The sequence below is a fragment of the Stegostoma tigrinum genome, chromosome 4 (assembly GCF_030684315.1).
Source record: "Stegostoma tigrinum isolate sSteTig4 chromosome 4, sSteTig4.hap1, whole genome shotgun sequence".
Taxonomy (NCBI): domain Eukaryota; kingdom Metazoa; phylum Chordata; class Chondrichthyes; order Orectolobiformes; family Stegostomatidae; genus Stegostoma; species Stegostoma tigrinum.
Genome location: NC_081357.1, coordinates 17058162 through 17079280, shown reverse-complemented (window position 1 = coordinate 17079280; position 21119 = coordinate 17058162). Strand labels below are relative to the sequence as shown.

General features: G+C 43.4%; 2 protein-coding genes across 7 annotated transcripts in view; one reads left to right on the top strand and one right to left on the bottom strand.

The window, feature by feature from the left end:
* slc4a1ap (solute carrier family 4 member 1 adaptor protein) overlaps positions 1 to 360 on the bottom strand; it is a 132446-nt gene extending 132086 nt beyond the window's left edge. Inside the window, exon 1 of one of the 2 annotated variants that reach the window (XM_059645183.1) lies at positions 55 to 360. In XM_059645183.1, coding sequence (XP_059501166.1) covers positions 55 to 268 — 214 coding nt within the window. In that variant the 5' untranslated portion in view covers positions 269 to 360. The remainder of the gene's footprint in view (positions 1 to 54) is intronic. The other variant, XM_059645182.1, reaches the window with a different exon arrangement.
* Positions 229 to 21119, top strand: part of supt7l (SPT7 like, STAGA complex subunit gamma) — a 45927-nt gene continuing 25036 nt past the window's right edge. For 2 of the 5 annotated variants that reach the window (XM_048530776.2, XM_048530778.2), the window contains exon 1: positions 229 to 675. The gene's annotated coding sequence lies outside the window, so the exon portion shown is untranslated. Of the gene's footprint in view, positions 800 to 14163; positions 14185 to 21119 lie in introns of those variants that run through there. The other 3 variants (XM_048530779.2, XM_048530777.2, XM_059645184.1) reach the window with 2 other exon arrangements.

Here is a 21119-nt window from a genome sequence, read left to right as displayed (position 1 = left end):
CGACACCCATGTCTTTATGAGCGAATAAAAGTAAACAATGCGGGGAGTGTTTACCTGCTGCTGCCGCCGCCGGTTCCTCCATCGCTGGCACCTCCTCCATAGCAACGTCCGTCCCCACCCCGACCCCTCTTCCTGTTGTCTCCAAAATGTTGGTTCCGGCTCGACAGACGTATTTTAAATGTGGGCGTAAAGTATCTTCTCTCCGTAATGAGCGGAACTTACCCCATCTGTCCCTTTCCTCCGAGCACCGAGCCATCGCGTTTCCCATTCTGGGGACTTTGTAACGTCGGTGCGGGTCCCGTCTCGCAACATGAACGAAAAGTAATCCGCACGAAATGAAACTTGTTGGGGCCGACTCAAACAGCGCGATCTATAAAGCCCCCGGTGGGAGGATGGGAGGGAATAATTTCAACGCGAATCCATCGAAATAAAGTTTTTATCTACATATTTTATGTATAACTCTGGTCAGGCAGCACAGTCGGGAGTGAATTTCCGGGGGAAGAGAGTCGGTGTGAGACTGTCTCTAAGTGGCTGGGAGAAGGTAGACCTGGCTGTACCTACTAACATGTTGCAGTGAAATTAAAATAACTCGAGGATTCGTTTCGGGCTTCTATTTACCAAGTCTGGTCCTGTAACCAGTTGGAGGAATACATCAGCAAAGGACACACATACCAGGTCAGAGCACAGGAGATGCCACCCTTATTGTTATGGTTGGAATGTCAACTCTTTCTTCTACTCCCCGTCCAAATTCAGTATTCTCGACACTTCTGGGAATCATTCATTCCAAAGTACCCATTAGGTAAGGCCCTCATTATCAAGGAGGATTTCTTTTCTTTTTGTTCAGCCACTTCTCCATTCACTACTCTTAGACACTTCACTCCACAGTACCCAGAAAATATCTGAAACAAGACCCTCGTTTAAAATCAAAAAGGATTTTGTTTCTTCTGTTTTAGTAACAAAGAAATGTTTAAGTCAACGTGGCAAGCCGAAAGAAGGGTTAACATTTCAAGTCCAGTGAGCCTTCATCAGAATTGGCTACTGGACTGGAAACATTAAGTTTTTAATCGCTCAACACGTGCTGCCAGACCTGGTGCGTTTCTTCAGCTTTTATGTTGCAGATCTCCAGCAACCAAAGTTCTTTGTTTTGTGGAAGCAGGGAGGGCAATCAGGCAGCAAGTTTCAGAGTGTTACTGGGAGTTAGTCAGTGGCCTTCTATTGATGCTGCTTAGAGTTGAAAATGAGAGGGATAGTTGGTGCTGGAGGAACAGTGTGTGTGACCACGTATTTCTGAGGATGTGTTAACTGTAGAACTGTCACAGACTGTTGTGAACCCGAGGAAAATGATCCTGAGGTTGATTACCTTTTTTTTAAAGGACTAGGGAGGTACGGATGCAGGATGTTGTGATAATTGCTGTGGCATTCAAAACTTTGCAGAGTTGGAGAATCTAGGCTGATGTTAGGAAACATTTTCTCTTGAGTAATGAAACAGGGAATCCGGGTTTTGCAATAGTGAAAGAATGAGGGCAGTGATTCTACAGTGTTGGAGGAGGAAAAATCTTGAAAATGGAACATATAATAGGTAATAAAATGTGAGGCTGGATGAACACAGCAGGCCAAGCAGCATCTCAGGAGCACAAAAGCTGACGTTTCGGGCCTAGACCCTGCTTGGCCTGCTGTGTTCATCCAGCCTCACATTTTATTATCTTGGAATCTCTAGCATCTGCAGTTCCCATTATCTCATATAATAGGTAATATGTTTCCCATTAGTCATGGCATACATTACTACCTACACCATGAGCACTTTGCAGTAACTTTTGATGTGGCATCTTATAAGACTTTGGTTAGACTACACTTAAGAGTATTACATTCACTTGCGATCACCTCATTACAGGAAGGATGTTTCAGAGATAGTAGGAACTGCAGATGCTGGAGAATCTGAGATAACGATGTGTAGAGCTGGATGAACACAGCAGGCCAAGCAACATGAGAGGAGCAGGAAGGCTGACAGATTTCTGAAGAAGGGTCTAGGCCTGAAACGTCAGCCTTTCTGCTCCTCTGATGCTGCTTGCCTGCTGTGTTCATGCAGTTCTATACCTTGTTATCTACAGGAAGGATGTGGAGACTTTAGAGAGGATGCAGGATGATGCCTGGATTAGAGGGTGTGACCTATAAGGAGAGGCTAGAAAAATTCAGGTTGTTTTCTCTTGAAGCAGTGAAGGCTGAGGAGAGACTTGATCGAAGTCTATAAAGTTATGAGATGCATTGGTAGGCCACATGTTGCCAGACTTGCTGAATTTTTTCATCACTTTTTATTTAATATTCAGATCAACAGCATCCAAAGTTTTTTGTTTTGTGAAGCAGGAAGGGTGATCAGGCACTGATTTTTCAGAGGTCAGAATCTTTTTCCCAGAGTTGAAACGTCGAGTAGTATGGGGCATGCATTTAACGTGAAGGGCAGAATTTTTGCACAGAGAGTGGTAGGGATCTGGTACACACTTCCAGGGTTGGTGGTGGAGGCGGATAAAATAGGGACTTTTAGATCATCACAGGAATATGTAAGGAATGGAGGGATATGGACCAAAGGTAGGGAGAAAGGATTAGTTTAATTTGACATCCGGTTCGGTATAACATTGTGGGCTGAAGGACCCATTCTTGTGCTGTACTGCTCTGTGTTCTACCTTATCAAATGCCTTCTGGAAATCCAAATATGGGACAGCCATCAGTTCCCTTTTATTTCCAGCTTCTTCAAAGAACTCTAGGTTGGTTAAATATGATTTCCTTTCGTACAACCATGTTAAATCCACATTTTTATGTTGAAATTATTTACGTATCCCTACAATACGCCTTGATAGCTTTTCATACCTTTCCTATGACAAGGGTTAAGCTGAGTAGCATGCAATTTCCTGATTTCTGTCTCCATTTTTGAATAAATATATTATATTAGCTATTTTCCAATCTAATGGAAACTTGCCCAAATCAAGGGACTTTTGGAGAATTAAAACTGATGTATCAATTATTTTACTAGCCAGTAAAATACTAGAAAGACCGTAGGATGAAGTTCATCAGAACCTGCGATTTGTCAGCCTGTAACTCCAACAATTTATCTTATATTGCTTTTGTGGTAGCTGTAATTATCTTTAGTTCAAGCTTCCCTTCCATTTCCTGATTTGCAGCTATTTCTGGGATGTTATTTAGATCCTGTATGAAGATCAATGCAAAATACCTGTTCAATTAATCTGTCATCTCCTTATTTTCCGATATTAATTTGGCAGATTAACATTTCTTTTTAAATATTTATAAAACCTTTTGCTATCTGTTTTTATATTTCAGGCTAGTTTTCTCTTGTACTCTAATTTTTGTCTCCTTATTAATCCTTTAGTGAATCTTTGCTGTTTTATATATGCTGTCTAATTTTCTGACCTGGACATATCTTTGCCTGAACATATGTTTGTTTTTGAGGTTTGATACTATCTTTAAATATTTTTAGTTAACCATAACTGATGAGTGCATTCCTTAGAATTTTGGAAAAAAAGCAAGTACATTGAAGGAAAATTTTTAATATGTAATAAATGTATGCATCCAAGGATAGAATGTCAAAGTGCATGCTCTTAATCACAGGGCCAAGGGCAGTGTATGGTCCTACAAAATACAGTGATAAGTTCTCTGAACGAGAGGTGCAGAATAGTTATGGATCATAACTGATGCAAGACAGGTGTAGAGTATAATAGAATAGAATACAGTACAGGAGCATAGGAGCACAGTGAAAAATTTTTACAATGGCTGCCTTTCAATGGTGTCATCTTGGGTACTTGTGATTTAAATGAGATGCTGCAATAAGTTACAGTGTACTTACAAGGATAGAGGATTGGTTAATACGCAGAAAGCAGAGAGTCAGGAGAAAAGCATTTCAACCTGACAGATTATGACCAGCGGACAGTCATAAGGAACACTCCTGAGGCCTTAACTATTTACAATCTATTTTAATGAATTTGGCAAAAGACAGAGAGCAATGCATCTAATTTTGCTAATGATATAAATCTAGGTGTGAATGTAAACTGTGATGAGGAAACAACAGGGATGCCAAGAGATAGAGTCAGGTTAATTCTGTGGGTACCAGATACCATAACATGATGGCAAAGTGTGAGGGTATTGGCACTACCCATAAGAATAGATAAGCAGGATATGTTTTGAAAAGTGTGGATCTTGGAAGTGTTGATGGTCAAAGGGACTTGGCAACCTTGCCCAAGGACCACAGAAAGTTAGCATGAAGGTACAGAATGTAATTGACCTTAATTGCAAGGGGATTGGAGTACAGACGTAAAGTAGACTTGCTCCAATTTTGTGAATTTTTGTGAAACCACACTGAGAATGTTGTGCGCAGTTTGAATCTCCACATTTAAGAAAAATTATACTAGCATTAGACGCAATACAGTCAAGGTTCATAAGATTGGTTCCTTTGGTAAGTGGGTTGCGCTATGGTTAGTAATTTGGGACTTTCTTCTCTGGGATTTAAAAGAATCAGAAATGATTTCATTGAAACATTCAAACTTCTGAAGGGACTTGACAGGGTAGCTACTGTGGTTGATTCCTCTGATTGGGGAATCTAGAAATCCAAGTAATAAGAAAACCATTCAGGTAATTTTCCTATAATGTGATAGTTGCGTTCCTGTGCGACCTCACACTCTTGAAAATCACTGTTCAAAATTGCGTTATAGGGAGATCTTATAGAAAATTGCTACATCTATACAGCAGAAAGTTTGCATTATCTAAACAGCATCCACTAGTCATCAGTAGTGTTACAGCCAATTCGTATTAATGAAACACATATTATTAGCAGAACTACCTGTAAATTAAAACTTAGCTCTCATAGATCACATCGAATGTATCTTCTGGAATGCTTTGCCTTCTCCACTGTCTCCCCAACCTTTCTTTTGCTGAAGTTGCTGTCGGGAGTTTTTACTCGATAATTTTTTTCTCTGTGAGAACTCGTAGCTAGAAGTGCCGCGATACCTTTGGTGTTTTTTTAAGAGAACTTAAGAATTTTTTTGTGCGAGCTAGGTTTATTTCTCAGATAGCGGATTTGCTTTCGTTTCAGATGACAGTTGATTCTCATCCTGATTTTCTAAAACCCCCTTCCTATATACCTCCTATGACACATCAATTTCTTGTAATATGATTGGTTTCAGGTTGTCAAAGCTATCAATTGTAAATGCAGTTGGCTTTCAGTTACTGAATATTTGGTTTAAATTCATTGGTTGGGTTCAGCTTGGTACAAAACACCAAAACAAAATAGTCTAGGGCTGAGACGCCAGCCTTGCTGCTCCTCTGATGCTGCTTGGCCTGCTGTGTTCATCCAGCTATACGCCTTGTTAAAACAAAATTGTTGTTTTGTCTGCCAACTGCAAGGCTTTTTTGAAATACTTGTTTCAATATGGGGCTCTCTGTGCAAATTTACAAGCACAGACACACCACAGTCTTCTAAAGGGACCAGCACTGCTTTTCCCCACTATTATTTCAACAAACAAATTCAAACTTCCTGCCTTCCAGTTCATGGATATTCTACACAACTTTGGAACTCTTGCTACTGCCTTTGGTTCAGTCACAAAAGATAAATGAAAGACTTTTCTTTGTCAAATAGCTGATGTCTGGAAGCCTGAAATGCCTTCAAGCACTGGTCTTTCTGAGTCCTGTAGGTAGGCATCACAGAATGTTTTAGGGTGTTATAGAGTGGTACAGTATGGAAACAGGCCCTTCAGCCTTAACTGCTCCATGCTGACTATGGTGCCCTCTCAGCTAGTTCCAGATCCCCACATTTTGTCCATATCCCTCTTAAATCCTTCCCATCCATGTACCTCTCCAAATGTTTTTTTTAAAAATGTTGCTATTGTACCTGCCTCAACCACTTTCTCCAGCAGCCCATTCCACATACACAACACTCTCTGCTTGAAGAAATTGCCCCTCAGGTTCTTCTTAAGGCTTTCCCTTCTCACCTTAAACCCGTCCCTGGGAAAAAACACTATATTCATTCATACTATGTATGCCCATCATGATTTTATACACCTCAATGAGGTCACCTGTCATTCTCCTATGTTCCAAGGAATAAAGTTCTATCCTAGCAAACGACCGGTTATAACTCAGGCCTACTAGTCCTCACAACATGCTCATAAATCTTGGCACACTTTCCAGTTTAACTATGTCTTGCCTATAACAGGGTGACAAAAACTGTACGCAATACTCCAAGTGCGGCCCCACCAATGTCTTCTACAACTGTAACATAACTCCTACACTCAGTGCCTTGACTGATGAAGGTAAGCATTATAAATGCCCTCTTCACCACCCTGTCTATTTTGGAACACTCCGTGGAGTGCCTTTTCCGAGTCTTTACATCGCTCGTCGATGTTTGTGTACTGTCTAGCATCACCACAGACCAAGGACCGGGTGATACTGATGTTATATGAGGCTGGTTGTTCTCGTCATTATCAGCGGGGCCCTACTGATGTTACTGGCAAATTTGTAGTGTTTATGTCTCGGTAGAGGATCTTACCTCACCGTTTGCGGTTTATGCTCACTTGTCACTGAAGAGTTGTAAGAGTTCGAGTGTCAGTGACAGAGTGAGTCTTGATGTCTTTTGGGCGAACGTGTCGTATCTCTCGATGCCGAGGAATTTCATGAGGCGGTATTTCATATCCAGCCACTTTCCTCCTGCGCCCATCACGAAGCCACAGTATCTGGGCACCACGCCTCCCGTCAATTCCGTGACCTCGGCATTTAGGTATTTATACTTTTCCTCTTTCTCTCGCCATGCTGTTTCCAGTGCTTTACTGTCATTCTCATACCGCACTGTGACATCTACGACCGCGATCTTCTGTTCTTTTCTAAATATGAGATCGGGTTTCCATAGGGAGCCGTTTTTGTCAAACAGTCTGGGCTCCACGTACGATGTCCAGCCGTACTTACTGACATGTTTCTGCAACTGGTCAGCGATCTTGTTATGGCGTTTGATCCGTGCATTTTTAACGAATGGGCAGCATCCTGAGATGTGTGATATGGTTTCGTTTGCCATCTCACACCTTCGGCATAGTTTGTTTCGGTTAGGCCTACCTCTAGATAATGTGGTTCTTGTCGGGTATAGATTACACCGCAAGAGCACGCAGTTAATAAATCTAGAGGATTTTTGTTGTTCTCCGGCCTTCGTCCAAGAATTAGAGATCTTGTCGTCTCTAAAGTACTGGATGCCTGCCCCTTGACATTCCAGTTTTTGCCATTTTTCGAATTCCCACTCCCTCCAGCCTGCATACCTATTGGGTGGTTTTGGTCGTCTCGCGTTTGCCTTCTGGAGTGCCGGCATCATGTCTTGGATGGTGGTCATCAGGTCGATTTTCCCTTCGCCGCTGCTGTGGCTACTGGGTTGGAAATTTTCAATTTCCTTGAGGACCTTGAGCTCGCGTAGTCCCGCAACGGTCTCTTGTGTTGCGCTCTCCTTTATATTGAAAGGAGGCCCGAATGACCACATCACTTGACATGTCTAGTGCCTCGCGTTTGCAAACAATTGCGGATGGGATTTTTACCTCCAGTTTTGGGATGCCCAGACCACCGTTCTTGTTGCTAGCATATAGCATTCCGTCTGCGGTATGAGGTAGTAGGTGTAGGAATTCTTTGGTGGCGTTGTGGATTATTTGGTCCAGCTTTATGAGCGTAGTCTGTGATGCTTCTGTCAGGATCAGATGGAAGTACAATCTGGGGATGACATGTACTTTTAGGATTTCCAGCCGTTGTCTTGGTCGGAGAGGTGCTGCCTGAATTCCTTTAACCCAGGACTTCAGCTTCTCCTCCCACTCCCCTTCTGCCACACCTGCCCATGGGTCGATGCGGGCACCCAGGTATTTCTCTGTGTCACCTGGTGGTATGTAGGCTATGGATTCGTCCTTCAGCTTCCAGTTTGCGAAGTGATTGTACAGGAAGGTTTTCCTTTTAAAAGTGAAGTGGAATCCCTTCGTCTTCACTGTCTTTATACTGAGGCCTGTATGGTCACAGTATGCCTGGAGTAGCTTCAGGTTCCTAGCCATACCGGTGTGTGAGTTGCTTAGAAGGGCGATGTCATCCGCGAAGGCCAAAGTCGAGCAGTTGACTCTTCTGCCGCCCAGGGGCATGGAAACCCCTGAGTTGGCCCTCTCCAGAGAGCACACCAACGGATCCAAAGCAATGTTAAATAGTATTGGTGAGAGTGGGTCGCCCTGCTTTACGCCCCTCTCAATGGTTGTTGGGGTGGTAGAGTTACCGTTTCCTCCCACCACTGTTGTGTTGCCAATGTATAGGTCATCAATGAGACTTACAAAGGCTTTGGGTAGTTGCATTCTTTGCAGAGATTTGATCAATAGTTTGTGCCCAACCGAGTTGAACGCTTTCGCTAGATCAACGAAGACAACTGCAAGATCCTTACGATTGTATTTTGCTCCCTTGATGATATTTCCGAGGACAACAATGTTTTCATTGTATCCGGGAGTGGCTGCTAGAAACCCTTTTTGCCTGGGGTTTATTTCGACTGTTTCATTCGGGCGTTTTGCCATTATTTTCGTGAACAGCCGGAGCAGCATTGGACCGATGGTTATTGGTCGCCAGTTGTCAATGCTTTTCAAGCGTTCCTTATCCTCGCACTTAGGAATCAGGACCGTTCGACTCTTTTTAGTGAATCGGGGATCGTGCTTGACTTTAGCCATAAGGAGAAGAGGCGGGGTAGATGAATTTCCTCCTGCTCATGGAGTGTTCTTATGTCCTGCAGTTTCAGGCCGTCTGGTCCAGCGGCACTGTTCTCGTCTATCCCCTTGATGGCCGCTTCAATCTCCTCTACCTCTATGGGTTTCATCAAGGACCCGTCATCGACTTTACCTGTGTATGGGGCATACTTATTGATGTTTGATTTCTTGTTTGGTGCCGACAGTTTCTCACAGAAATATGTCTCCAATTCCTCTTCTGAGAGAGGACAAGCGGATGAGGTCGGCGCCCCCATGATCTCGCGAGCTATTTGACGCCGGTTGGTTTTGTAAAGCAGCTGTGTTGCTCTAAACAGCGCTTTACCTGCTGCCCACCATTTTTTGGCTCCGGTATTGCTACCGGGCTTTTTGTCTTTCTTGGCCCGATCTTTTTGAGGCCTCTTGTTTTTGTCCTGTCTTTTCCTACTATTCATTAGTAGGTCGGTAATGTTTTCCACTAGTCCGATTCCGAGGGCAAGCGTCTCCGGGTCCTTCCTTGCGCTCAAGAGCTCCTCAGCTTGTGTAAGCTGGCCATCTATGTCCCGATGTTTAGGGATCGAAGCCGGTGTTTTTCGGCTGGCTGTTTGGCGTTGGGCTTGATCATCGGAATTCTCCTGGACACTCTCTGCCTCAGAATCGTGCGAGTCTATCGTTGGCTCGCAGGTGGTCCGGACCTCCGTCGGGGTGTTTGCCAGGAGCTTGCGCTTGTCTGAGATTTGCTTTGGTGTTTTGGTTTTAAAGATGCTTGCGATGGATTTGTTTATAAATTTGCATCCTGCAAATCTCGCCTCCAGTTTCCTCAGGAGTGCCACCTCCTCCTGTGACCATACGCGGTCGCTTCTCCCAGGTTTGCCCTTGACTTTGGGTGCCAGTTTGAGGCATTTCTCGTTCCGTAGAACTGGGTGCCTGTGCCTCTAGTGTTGACCAAGGCCTGACTGTGTTGAAAACCGTTGATCACACGCGCTGCATGCAAAGTCCCCAGTTGGGGGTTGTTTCATTCCTTTGCATTTAGGATAATGGCAGGCTATTGAATGGTATTCCCCTGCCTTATCACAGCATGAACATTTTGTTGGGATGTTCTTTATTCCGTGCACTTTAGTCATATGGATCTTGAACAGGCTCACCATGGGGAAGAGGGTGTCGCAGTCCTTGCAGAACAGCCCATCGACGGGTTAGTGGATGATTACCTCCGAGGCGGACGTTCTGTCACATACTGGCTCGATAACGACTCCTTCTATGAAGGCAGTTGCATCAGCTGTTTCATCACCAGTCTCATTTATCGTATTTTCGTCTGCGCCCTGCTTCGTGTCTCGATAACCTTTGCTGTAGAAGGTTTGGGTGGTTATGCTTATCTCAACCGTAGGGTGGGCAGCCCTTACGGTGCCTTCTACAACGTTATCTATGTCATCCGTTACAGGGTGAGCCGGCCCCCTGGGAGGGGTAACCGGTCTCAGCTCCATGTAAGGCAGGAGATAACGTCTCAAGGTCGCTGTCTCAGTCTGGACCGAGATGGACCTTGTTGCGGTTTTTAAACATGTACAACCTAATGACTTATCACAGCTCGCGGTTGTGGACAAGGCTGCGGGGGGGTTGTTTATCCGGGACGCTCCCCAGCCGGACTGCTCCAGAGACACTAGAAAAATCATACTGGTTTTTTGAGGATTGGTCTGTATAGACCACGGCTGTCTCGTACTTTTTCTGGTCGTTTGGTCACCCAGCAGCCAGGACTGCTGGGCTTACTGGCCGGGCCAACGGGGAGGCACGACACGCACTATGCGCCAAAAATACGTCAAAACGTCATAGTGGGCAACTATGCGATCTCATGAGAGAGTCACTTTATTTGTACTCCTAGGTCACTCTGTTCCGCAACACTCCTCGGGACCTTACCATTTACTGTATATGCCCTACCTTGGTTTGTCTTTGCAAATTGCAACACCTCACACTTATCTGTTCTGAATTGCATTTGCCAACCCTCAGCCCGCTTCCCCATCTGATCAAGCTCCCTCTGTAATTTTTGATAACCTTGCGTGCTATGAACAATACCTCCTACTTTTGTATCATCCACAAACTTAATAATCATGCCTTGCACGTGCACATCCAGCTCAGTTATGTAAATAACAAATAGCAAAGGTCCCAGCACCTACCCATGTGACATACACAGGCCTGCAACACAAGAAACAACTTTCAACCATCACCCTCTGCTTTCTACCATTGAGCCAATTTTGAATCCAATTATCTAGCTCTCCCTGGATTCCATGCGATGTAACCTTCATGACTAGCCTGCCTTGCGGAGCGTAGTCAAAGCTTTACGAAAGTCCAAATGGACAACATCCACTACCCTACCCTCACCTATCCTCTCGGTTACCTCTTCGAAAAACTCTTAAAGATTTGTCAGATATGACCTTTCACGCACAAATCCATGCTGACTATCCCTAATCAGACCTTTACTATCCAAATGTTGGTTGATCCTGTTTATGAGTATCCTGTCCAATAACTTGCGTACCACTGATATCAGGCTGACTGGTCTATAGTTCCCTGGCTTGCCTTTGCTACTTCAACAATGGAACAACATTAGCCACCCTCCAGTCTGCTGGAACGTCACCAGTGGTCAAAGTTGAAGCAAAAATCTCTGCCAGGGCCTCTGCAATTTCTTCCATAGCCTTCTACAACATCCGAGGATGGACTTGATCAGGCTCAGGCAATTTATCCAGCTTAATGTGCTTTAAGGCTGCAAATACCTCTTGTCTGATAAAATGTGTGCAGTCCAAAACGTCCCCACTTGTTTCCCTTATTTCCTTAGCATCCATGATTTTCTCCTCATTAAACACTGAGGAGAAATATTCATTAAAAATCTCCCCCATCTCCTGTGACTCCACACGTAGATGGCTGTGCTGATCTTTAAGGGATTCTATTCTCTCCCTAACCACCCCTTTAGTCATGATATAGCTATAGACCCTGTGGGGTTATCTTTAACCTTATCTGCCAGATCCATCTCATACCCTCTATTTGCTCTTCTGCTTTCCCTCATAAGTGTGCTCCTATACTTTTCGTAGTCATCTAGGGATTCTCTTCAGCCTGGTAGCTTAAACCCAGTGTTGCCACCTTCTTTTTCCTGACCAGAGCCTCAGTATCCCTCAGAGATAGCAAATAACAGCAGATTTTGGAGTCGGAGTCAACACAGTGTGGAGCCGGAGGAACGCAGCAGGTCAGTCAGCAACAAAGGATCCAGAAAGTCAACGTTTCGGGTTGGGACCCTTCATCAGGCTTGAGCTCTGATTTTTGAGCTCCGAAATTTTGACTTTCCTTTTCCTTTGATGCTGTCTGACCTCTGTATTCTCCAGCTTCACACTGTGTTGACCCTCAATATCTCTCATCAGCCAGGATCCTTAAACCTGCCAGCTTTTCCCTTCACCCTAACAAGGACATGCTGTTTCTGGACTCTTGATATCATACTTTTTAAAGCCTCCCATTTGCCAGTAATTCCTTTTGTGTTGTACACAGATGAAATTATTGCATACTTCAGTGTGATGATGCTGTCACTTCAAGAAGTTATTTTGTCCTGGTTTTGTTTGAAGAGATGTTGTGAGGTGGAGGTTCTGAGCCATCCACCAGAACCATGAGAATAAACAGCTTGGGATGCCCTGAGTTGTTTTTTAATTAGCCTAAGTGGGGGTGGCCAGCTCTCTCAGATCTGGATTTCTGTGTTTTGAGATTTAGCTTTAAGCAGAAGTTATTGGGATCTCAACAGAGTTGGAAACTTCAGTGAACGTCTCCTAACTGCTACTGTCTCTGAATTTTCTCTTGATGGTTTTGTTTTCTCCCTGAGTTGGAAAACTGCATATGAGAATAACTGTCTGATTTTGCCTTTTTGCCAAGAGATGCTCATGGGATGTTAGAACAACAATGATAATATTGGAACAGTTAATTAGTAATAGTTTGACCAGTCTCATTGTATCTGGAACAGACACTTTGTACTTGCCTTTAAAATAAATAAAGTTAGGATGTAGGCTACTTTCTTAAAACATTTTGAGGGAGCCTGATCTCATCCATAACATTAGTTTGGAAACTTATCAGTTTTCTATTCAATTTTGATTGCAGGCTGTATTAAAATTCTCACTTGCCGATTCTCACAACCCATTCTTGGTTAAAACCCCTTGGGGCCCTCCTCTCAAACCATGCGCTTATGTTTTTTGTGGTTTTTGGCTGGAAGCATTGCAGAAGGTATCCGTCTAATAGAAACAGCCCTCCTTGAGCAAGTATGCTCCAGAACAGCATGCATTTTGGTCTGGCTCTCGACACCTCCTTCCTTAATTATATGTGTCTCACTGGTACCCAGCAATCATTGAAGGTGTGCAGTAAAGCATGTCTCCACATTGTGTTATATGATTACAGAAAATTACAGCGCAAAAGGCGGCCACTTGGCTCATTTTGCAAGCTGAGAAAGCACTAATTACCTAATTCAAAACTTTCCAGCTTTACAACCGTAGTCATATAGTTTACAGAATTACAGTGCAAAATACACATACTTTTTAAGAACAAAGAAAATTACAGTACAGGAACAGGCCCTTTGGCCCACAAGCCTGTAGCGACATGCTGCCCATCACAAATAAAACCCCCTACCCTTCCAGCAACCATATCCCTCTATTTCCATCCTATTCATGTGTTTGTCAAGACGCCCTTTAAAAGTCGCTATAGTATCTGCTTCCGCTACCTGCCCCGACAGCGAGTTCCAGGCACCCGCCACCCTTTGAATAAAAAACTTGCCTCGTGCATCACCTTTAAACCTTGCCCCTCGCACCGTAAACCCATGGCCCCTGGTAACTGACTCTTCCACCCTGGGAAAAAGCTTCTGAATGCCCAGCCTGTCCATGCCCTTCATAACCTTGCAGACGTCTATCAGCCAACCAACCCCCCAATCTCGGTTGTTCCAGAGAGCACAATCCAAGTTTCTCCAACCTCTCCTCATAGCTAACACCCTCCATACCAGGCAACATCCTGGTAAATCTTTTCTGTACTCTCTCCAAAGCCACCACATCCTTTGGTAGTGTGGTGACCAGAATTGAACACAATATTCCAAATGCGACCTAACTAAGGCTTTATAAAACTTCAACATTACCCACCAATTTTTAAACTCAGTGCCCTGGCTGATGAAGGCAAGTATGCCATATGTTTTGTTGACTACCTTTTCCATCTGCGTTGTCACTTTCAGTGACCTGAGTACCTGTACACCCAGATCCCTCTGCCTATCAGTACTCTTAAGGGTTCTGCCATTTACTGTGTATTTTCCATCTGGATTAGATCTTCCAAAGTGCATTTCCTCACGTTTTTCCGGATTAAACTCCATCTGTCATCTCTCTGCCTACGTGATGAGTGTTTCAGATGAGGAAATGTGCTTCTTACAGACAGTGATATCCAGGTCTACACAGTCCTCTGGGTGAGCAAAGAAAATCTCTATTCCCCTCTACTTTAAATCTATGCCTCTGATTTTGACCTGCCTGCAAAAGGTAATACATCCTTCCTGTCCACATTGTCTAGGCTACTTAAGCATTTCTATAAACTTGAGCAAATCTCCCTCAGCCATCTCCATTTCAAAGAATACAACCATAGCTTATCTGAGATAATAGGAACTACAGATGCTGGAGAATCCGTGATAACGAAGTGTAGAGCTGGATGAACACAGCAAGCTGAGCAGAAAAGCTGACGTTTTGGGCCTAGACCCTTCATCAGAAATGCTTTTCTGATGAAGGGTCTAGGCCTGAGACATCAGCTTTTCTGCTCCTAAGATGCTGGTTGGCCTGCTGTGTTCATCCAGCTCTACACTTGTTCACCACTGCTTATCTGATTCTTCTTTCATTGCGAAAATTCTCCAATCCTGACAACAGCGACTCCAAATTTGTATGTGCATCCTCTCTGATGTGATATTTTCTTTATATAATGTAGGAGTCAGAATTCCGTGCAACACTTTGGATGTTATCTGATGAGCATTCAATTCAATTCCAGTGTAACCTCCTGTTTTAATCTCTGCCTTGGCTATTGAAGAAAAGTATATTGTATGCTTTTTTAACCACCTAGACTGCCTGACCTATCCCCTTTCGAGATCTATGGACATACACCCCAAGATCCTTATGTTCATTTACAGTTTTTCAGAATCACACCATTTGTTTTGTGATCCTTTGCCTTGTTTGTCTTCCACAAGTATATTATCTGCTATTTCTCTAATTTGAATTCCATTTATCACCTGACCAGCCCATAGATATCTTATTTTTTTTTCATGGGCAAATGGATTGATAAACAGAAGACAAAGTAGCAGAGAGGAATCAGACTTATTTACTCGGTATGTCTCTATGATCTGGGATACTCATTCTAAAACGGATGGGGAAACTTTCAAAAAGGGAATCAGATAAATACATTCACGGGAAAGAGAAGTTGCTGGCCTATGGGCAAAGAAAAGTGAGCGTAGGAGTAATCAAATAGCTTTCAAAATCCCAGCATGGTCACAATACTCCAGATTGTGTGCTGTCTAATTCTATAATTGGCTCTGACCTCCGCATTCAATGCATCTCATCAAGATTCTGTATTGTGCACCAGTTGACACTTTAGTCATGCAGCAGGATGGCTATTACCTGGAAGGAAATTACCTTTACCAAGGAAGCAATGTGTTAAACTAAGTAAGCTTTTATTAATTATCATCTCTGTTGGAGGCTTTTCCAAATACAAAAGCACAGAAATACCAGTGAGTGAAAAATGTGGTGTTCTGATTTGAAAATTTGCTGCCTCTGGTCTTTAAACAAACTTTGAAAATTCAGCTGAGAAGGGATACTCCTGGGTAGCTGGGCATGCTGGGTTTTGGTCAGGCTCTTCTTTCTCTGAAATGTGCATTCACGAAGATAGGCCATTTGCGAGTGAATATGTATTTGTGTCTTTCTTTCTCTGTTCCTTGCATTTCGGTGGGGTTGTGGTGGCAGGGATGGCATTTGTTGCTCTTCCATAAGTTTCTCTGAGGACACAATGTTAGTCCTTGTGATTGAATCCTGACAGTAATTTTGTTGAGATGACAGCTCATCATTGTGTTAGACAGGGAATTGCAGAATTCTTGCCCTGCTCTGTTAAAGGAAGTGTGCTATATATTTTAAACCTGGATAGTGCTCCCATGGCATTACTTCTCTTGCTTTTTAGAGATAAAGGTTGCACGGAAGGGCAATCCTGTCCAATTAATTTTGGTGAGTTACTGCAGTAAACATTGTAGATCATAGATACTGCAGGAACACCAATCCACTACTAGAGGTCATTGATTTTGGGTGTAGTGGCTAGGGCACAGATCAAACAAATCCCTTTGCCTTGGGTGCTGTTGAGCTGAGTGTTACTGCATTCATTTGGATAAATTATTTTTAAGAATTTAAAATGCTGTAAATACTCGGCAATTCAGGCAAAATCCATGTTGAGAAATAGAAGTTGGTGCTTCAGGGCATTGATGACCTTTCAGTTCTTACTGCTGAGTATTTCCAGCACTTACTGTTTTTTTTTTGGGTTTCTAGCACGAGCAGTATTTTACTTTTATTTCTATGCAGCAACCTAGGGTGACACTCAAATATGGAACTATGAAGGTGTTGCACTGTTGGAGATCAATATCTTCCCCATTCCATTTGGCTGTACTGCCTCCCATCATGTGCCACTGACAGGAGAGAAGGAAATATTGCAGAATGAGATAGTACAGCTTCTGGCTCACCAGAGAAGTTGCACATCAGTTCTGCTGCAAAAAGAGCACTCGTGAGTGTGCTGTTCAGAGAAAACAATAACGTAATGTTAGTGTCACTAGAAGACAAATCCAGAGGGCCAGGTAGATGATCTGGGTTCCTGGGTTCAAGTCCCATCATAGTAGTTGGCTGTATTTGATTCAAATGAATAAACCTGGAATTAAGCAAGTACATAGCTCATGGAAAGTAGTGCCACAGGTGGTCAGGGTGGTGAAGAAGGCATTTATCAGTTGAGGCATTGAATAAAGGAGTTAGAATGTTATGTTACAGTTGTATAAATCATTGGCGAGGCTGCACTTGGAGTAATGTGTACAGTTTTAGTCATCCTGTTATCAGAAAGATACAGGTGAACTGGAAAGTGTGCGAAGAAGGAAGTTGTCAGGACTAGTAGGCCTGAGTCACAGGGAGAGGTTGGCCAGGATAGGAACGTGGGAGATTGAGGGGATACCTTATTGAAGTATATAAAATCCTGAGGGGCACAGATAGGATGAATGCATATAATCTTTTTCCCAGGGATGGAGAATTGGAAACTGGAAGGCATAGGTTTAAGGTGAGAGGGGAAAAATATAAGCAGGACCTGAGGGGCAACATCTTCATGCAGAGAGTGGTGCGCATGTGGAATGGACTGCCAGAAAGTGTTTGAGGCAGGTACAATAGCAACATTTTAAAAAAAAAAAATTTGAATGGGTCAATGAATGGAAAGATTTAGGGAGAAGTGTACTAAATGAGGGCAGTTGGAGCTGGCTGGTTGCACACGGTGGTCAACATGGGCAATTTTGGGCCTAAGGGCCGGTATCCATACTGTATTGCTCTCTGACTCTATGACTATAAACACTAGTCTCGTGGCAACCATTGTCAATTGTGGCAAAAACTAACCTGGTCCACCGCTGCTCTATAAGGAAGGAAATCTGCTGCCCTTATGTGACTACATTTGACTTCAGATCCATAAAAAAGTGGTTGACTCTTAAATGTCCTTTGAAATCGTCCAGCAAACCAGTTTGTCAAATTGTGGCTCTATTATCACAAAACATATAAAAGGAAATCAAACCAGACAGAACATTGACATTGATATATGAAGTGGAAATGGCAATAGCTTGCCTAGCCCTGTAAATTTTCAGCAAATTTCTCCTAATGAACAACTGATCAACAATGGCCTGTAATCATCATACTCTCAGAATTGTACTTTATAATGTCCCAAACACCATCATCACCATCCTTGCATATGTCTGTTTCACTGGCAGGACAGACTGCCTGGAATTTGCAGCACAATGGTATACATTTGCAAGAGAGTTGGCCTTGGAGACCTGAGCGTTTATTCTGACTTTGAGCTGCACAACATCTACAGCATTGAGTTAAAGGTGGGCAACTAAACGTCCTACTGATCACCACCTAGCAATCTTACCTGAGCTGTTCTGTCAGTAGTCTGTGTTAGACACCAGTCAGAGCATGCACTGGGAGTGAAAATGTCACAGAATGTACTCACTGTGGTGGGAGTTGGGTGGGGGGGGGGGGGGGGGTGTGGAGTGGCGAGGAGTGGGTCTTCAATATTCATGACTGAGTGCCTCGGCTGTGTTACAACTGACCGTGCAGGCTAAGTCCTAATGCTGTGTACTGTAGCTGCTAGATTGGTGATGCGATAGGTCGTGAGGGAGCCAAAAAGACCTAAAGGCCTTGACCTAGTGCTTATCAACAGATCTTTCGTCGGCATTTCTTGCCAGATTGCTAAGAGTGACCACTGCACAGTTCTAGTAGAGAGCAAGCCCCATTTCCATCATATTTTGTGGTACTAACACTGTGCTGAATGGAGTCGATTTCACAGATCTAGCAGCTCAAGACAATGCATTGAAGGGTCATCAGCTGCTAATTTTCAATTTCATGTGCCAACGTACTCCCTATTCTACATCACCATATTTCAGCTTCCAAGCTGAGCCAAAGGTGGACATGAGAGCTGAACTCCAGAGACAAAGCAAGAGTGACTGCCCTTGACATCAGAGCATTTGACTGAGTGTAACTTTGAAGAACTCCAGGTTTCCAGTGGTTGGAGTTTTACATAGTACAAAGAAAGATCATTGTGGTTGTTGCAGGCCATGTATCCCAGGACATCACTGAAAGAGTTCCTAAGGGTAGTGTCCCAGGCCCATTTATCTTTAACCACTTCATCAACAGCTTTTCCTCCATCATTAGGTCAGAATTGAGGATGTCTGCTGAAACACCAGGACTGGAATACTCACCACTTGCCTGGGTGAGTGCAGTTCCAATAGCACTCAAAAAGCCATCCAGGACAAAGTGCATTTGATTGGCACTACATCCACAAGCATCCACTCCCTTTACCACCGACGCTCAGTAGCAGCAGTGTGTACTACCTACAAGATGCACTGCAGAAATTCACCAAATATCTTTCGGCAACAGCTTCCAATACCACAACCACTTCCATCCAGAAGGGCAACAGTAGCAGATATATGGGAACACCTTTGAGTTCCCCACCAAGGCACTCACCATGCTGTTCTTTCACTGTTCCTGGGTCAAAATCCTGCAATTCCTTCTGTAATGGCATTGTGGGTCAACCCATAGTAGGTAGACTGCAGTGGTTCAAGAAAGCAGTTCAACATCACCTTTTCAACTAGGTATGGGCAATAAATGCTGGTCAGCCAGTAATGTGCACATCCCACAAATGAATATTTTTAAAAAATGTAGTGTTCAGTACCATTCCTGACTCCGCACATATTGAAGCAGCTTGTGTCCATGTGTAGCAAGACCTGTTCCAAGCTTTAGCTACTAAGTAGCAAGTAACATTTTCATTATACAAGCACTAGGCAATGACAGTCTCCAACAAGAGACAACCCAGTCATTGTTTCTTGACATTCAATGGCAAAATTATTGCTGAACCTCCCACTATCAACATTTTGGGTTGCCATTGATCAGAAACTAAAATGAACCAATCGATAAATATTGTGGTGACAATAACAGACAGAATTTGGAAATCCTGCAGCATGTAAGTCATCACCTCTTGGCTCCCTAAAGTATGTTTACCATCTAACAGCATTTGTTCCTGCCATCATTGGTGCTCAGCAGCATTGATGCACAAGGTTCACTGCAACAATTCATCACTACTCTTTTGACAGCATGGGAACACCACTAACTGTAAGATCACTTTCAAGCTCCACACTAGCCTGACTTGGACCTATAATCATTGTTCCTTCACTGTTGTTGGATTAAAGTCTTGGAATTCTTTTACTCACAGCACTGTGGGTATACCCACTCCTCATGTAATAAATCAATACAAGTAATTGACTTACTGCTACCGTAGGGAAATTAGGACTGGGCAATAAATGCAGGCTTTGCCAGCAATGCCTAGATACTGCTAACAAATTGTATATGAAATGCTTACTACATTGCAATGCTTGCCAGAAAGCCTGGAGTCTATGTCAATGAATGTGGTCATACAAATACGCTTTATTTAAGATGGTTACGTTTTGGGACTGCCTGTGTAATTTTGGGTAAAAGATACTGGAGGACTTGGTTGCTAACCATAAAAGGGAATCCAAGTTGTCTTAGTGTAGTGTAGTCACACCTATAGCTAATGGCTGAAACAGCTGTGGTTATGGTGGATGGACTCATATTGGGAGTGCTAGAAGTGCCATATTTTGGAAGTGGTTACACTTAAAACTAACTTTTTAATTCCAAGTTTGAGTGGTGTTGGGTGTTTAGTAGATTGTTGATCAGTACTTCTGACTACAAGGCTGATGTGACTCATTTTGAATTCAGGTGGTCTTTGAGAGGGAAACAGGATATAGAAAGCTATTATGAGATTTGTGTACAGGATTTTCCTGAGCTATCCCTGACATAGAAACTTAGAAAATTGGAGCCGGAATAGACCATTTGACCCCTCCAGACTGCTCTGTCATTGGCTGATCATTGAGCTCAATAACCCTAATCACACTGCCCCCCCCCCAACCCCATTCCTTTGATTCTTTTAGCTACAAGAGCTATATCTACCTCTTTTTTTGAAAACACATTTTTACCCTCAGCCAATTTCTGTGGCAGTGAATTCCATAGGTTTGCCACTCTCTGGGTGAAGAGGTTCCGCTTCATCTCAGTCCTAAGAAGTTTACCCCTTAGGCTTAAACTATGACCACTCATTCTGGCCTGCCCTCTACCATCAAGAACATTCTTCCTGCATCTAACGTGCACAGTTTTGTTAAAATTTTCACTGCCCATGCCCCCACCCCCAGTTCTTTTAAACTCCAGCGAATACAGTCCTAATCGACTCAATCTTTACTCATGTGTCAGTCCTGCCACCCTAGAAGTCAGTTTGGCAAATCTTTACTGCACTCTCTAGCTCCTTCCTCAGATAAGAAAACCAAAACTGCACAATAAGTCCAGTTGTGACCCCCCCCATGCCCTGTATAATTGCAATGAAATATCCTTGTTCCTGTACTCAAATCCTCTAGCTATGAAGGCCAGCACACAGTTTGCCTTCTTTAACGCCTGCTGCACCCAAACACTAACCTTCAGCATCTTGTTGAACATTTTCCCCTCTAAATGTACTGTGACAACAGATAGATTTGCAAAAATCTCAACGAGAGAGAGGACGGGAGGAAGTCATGTTGTCCAC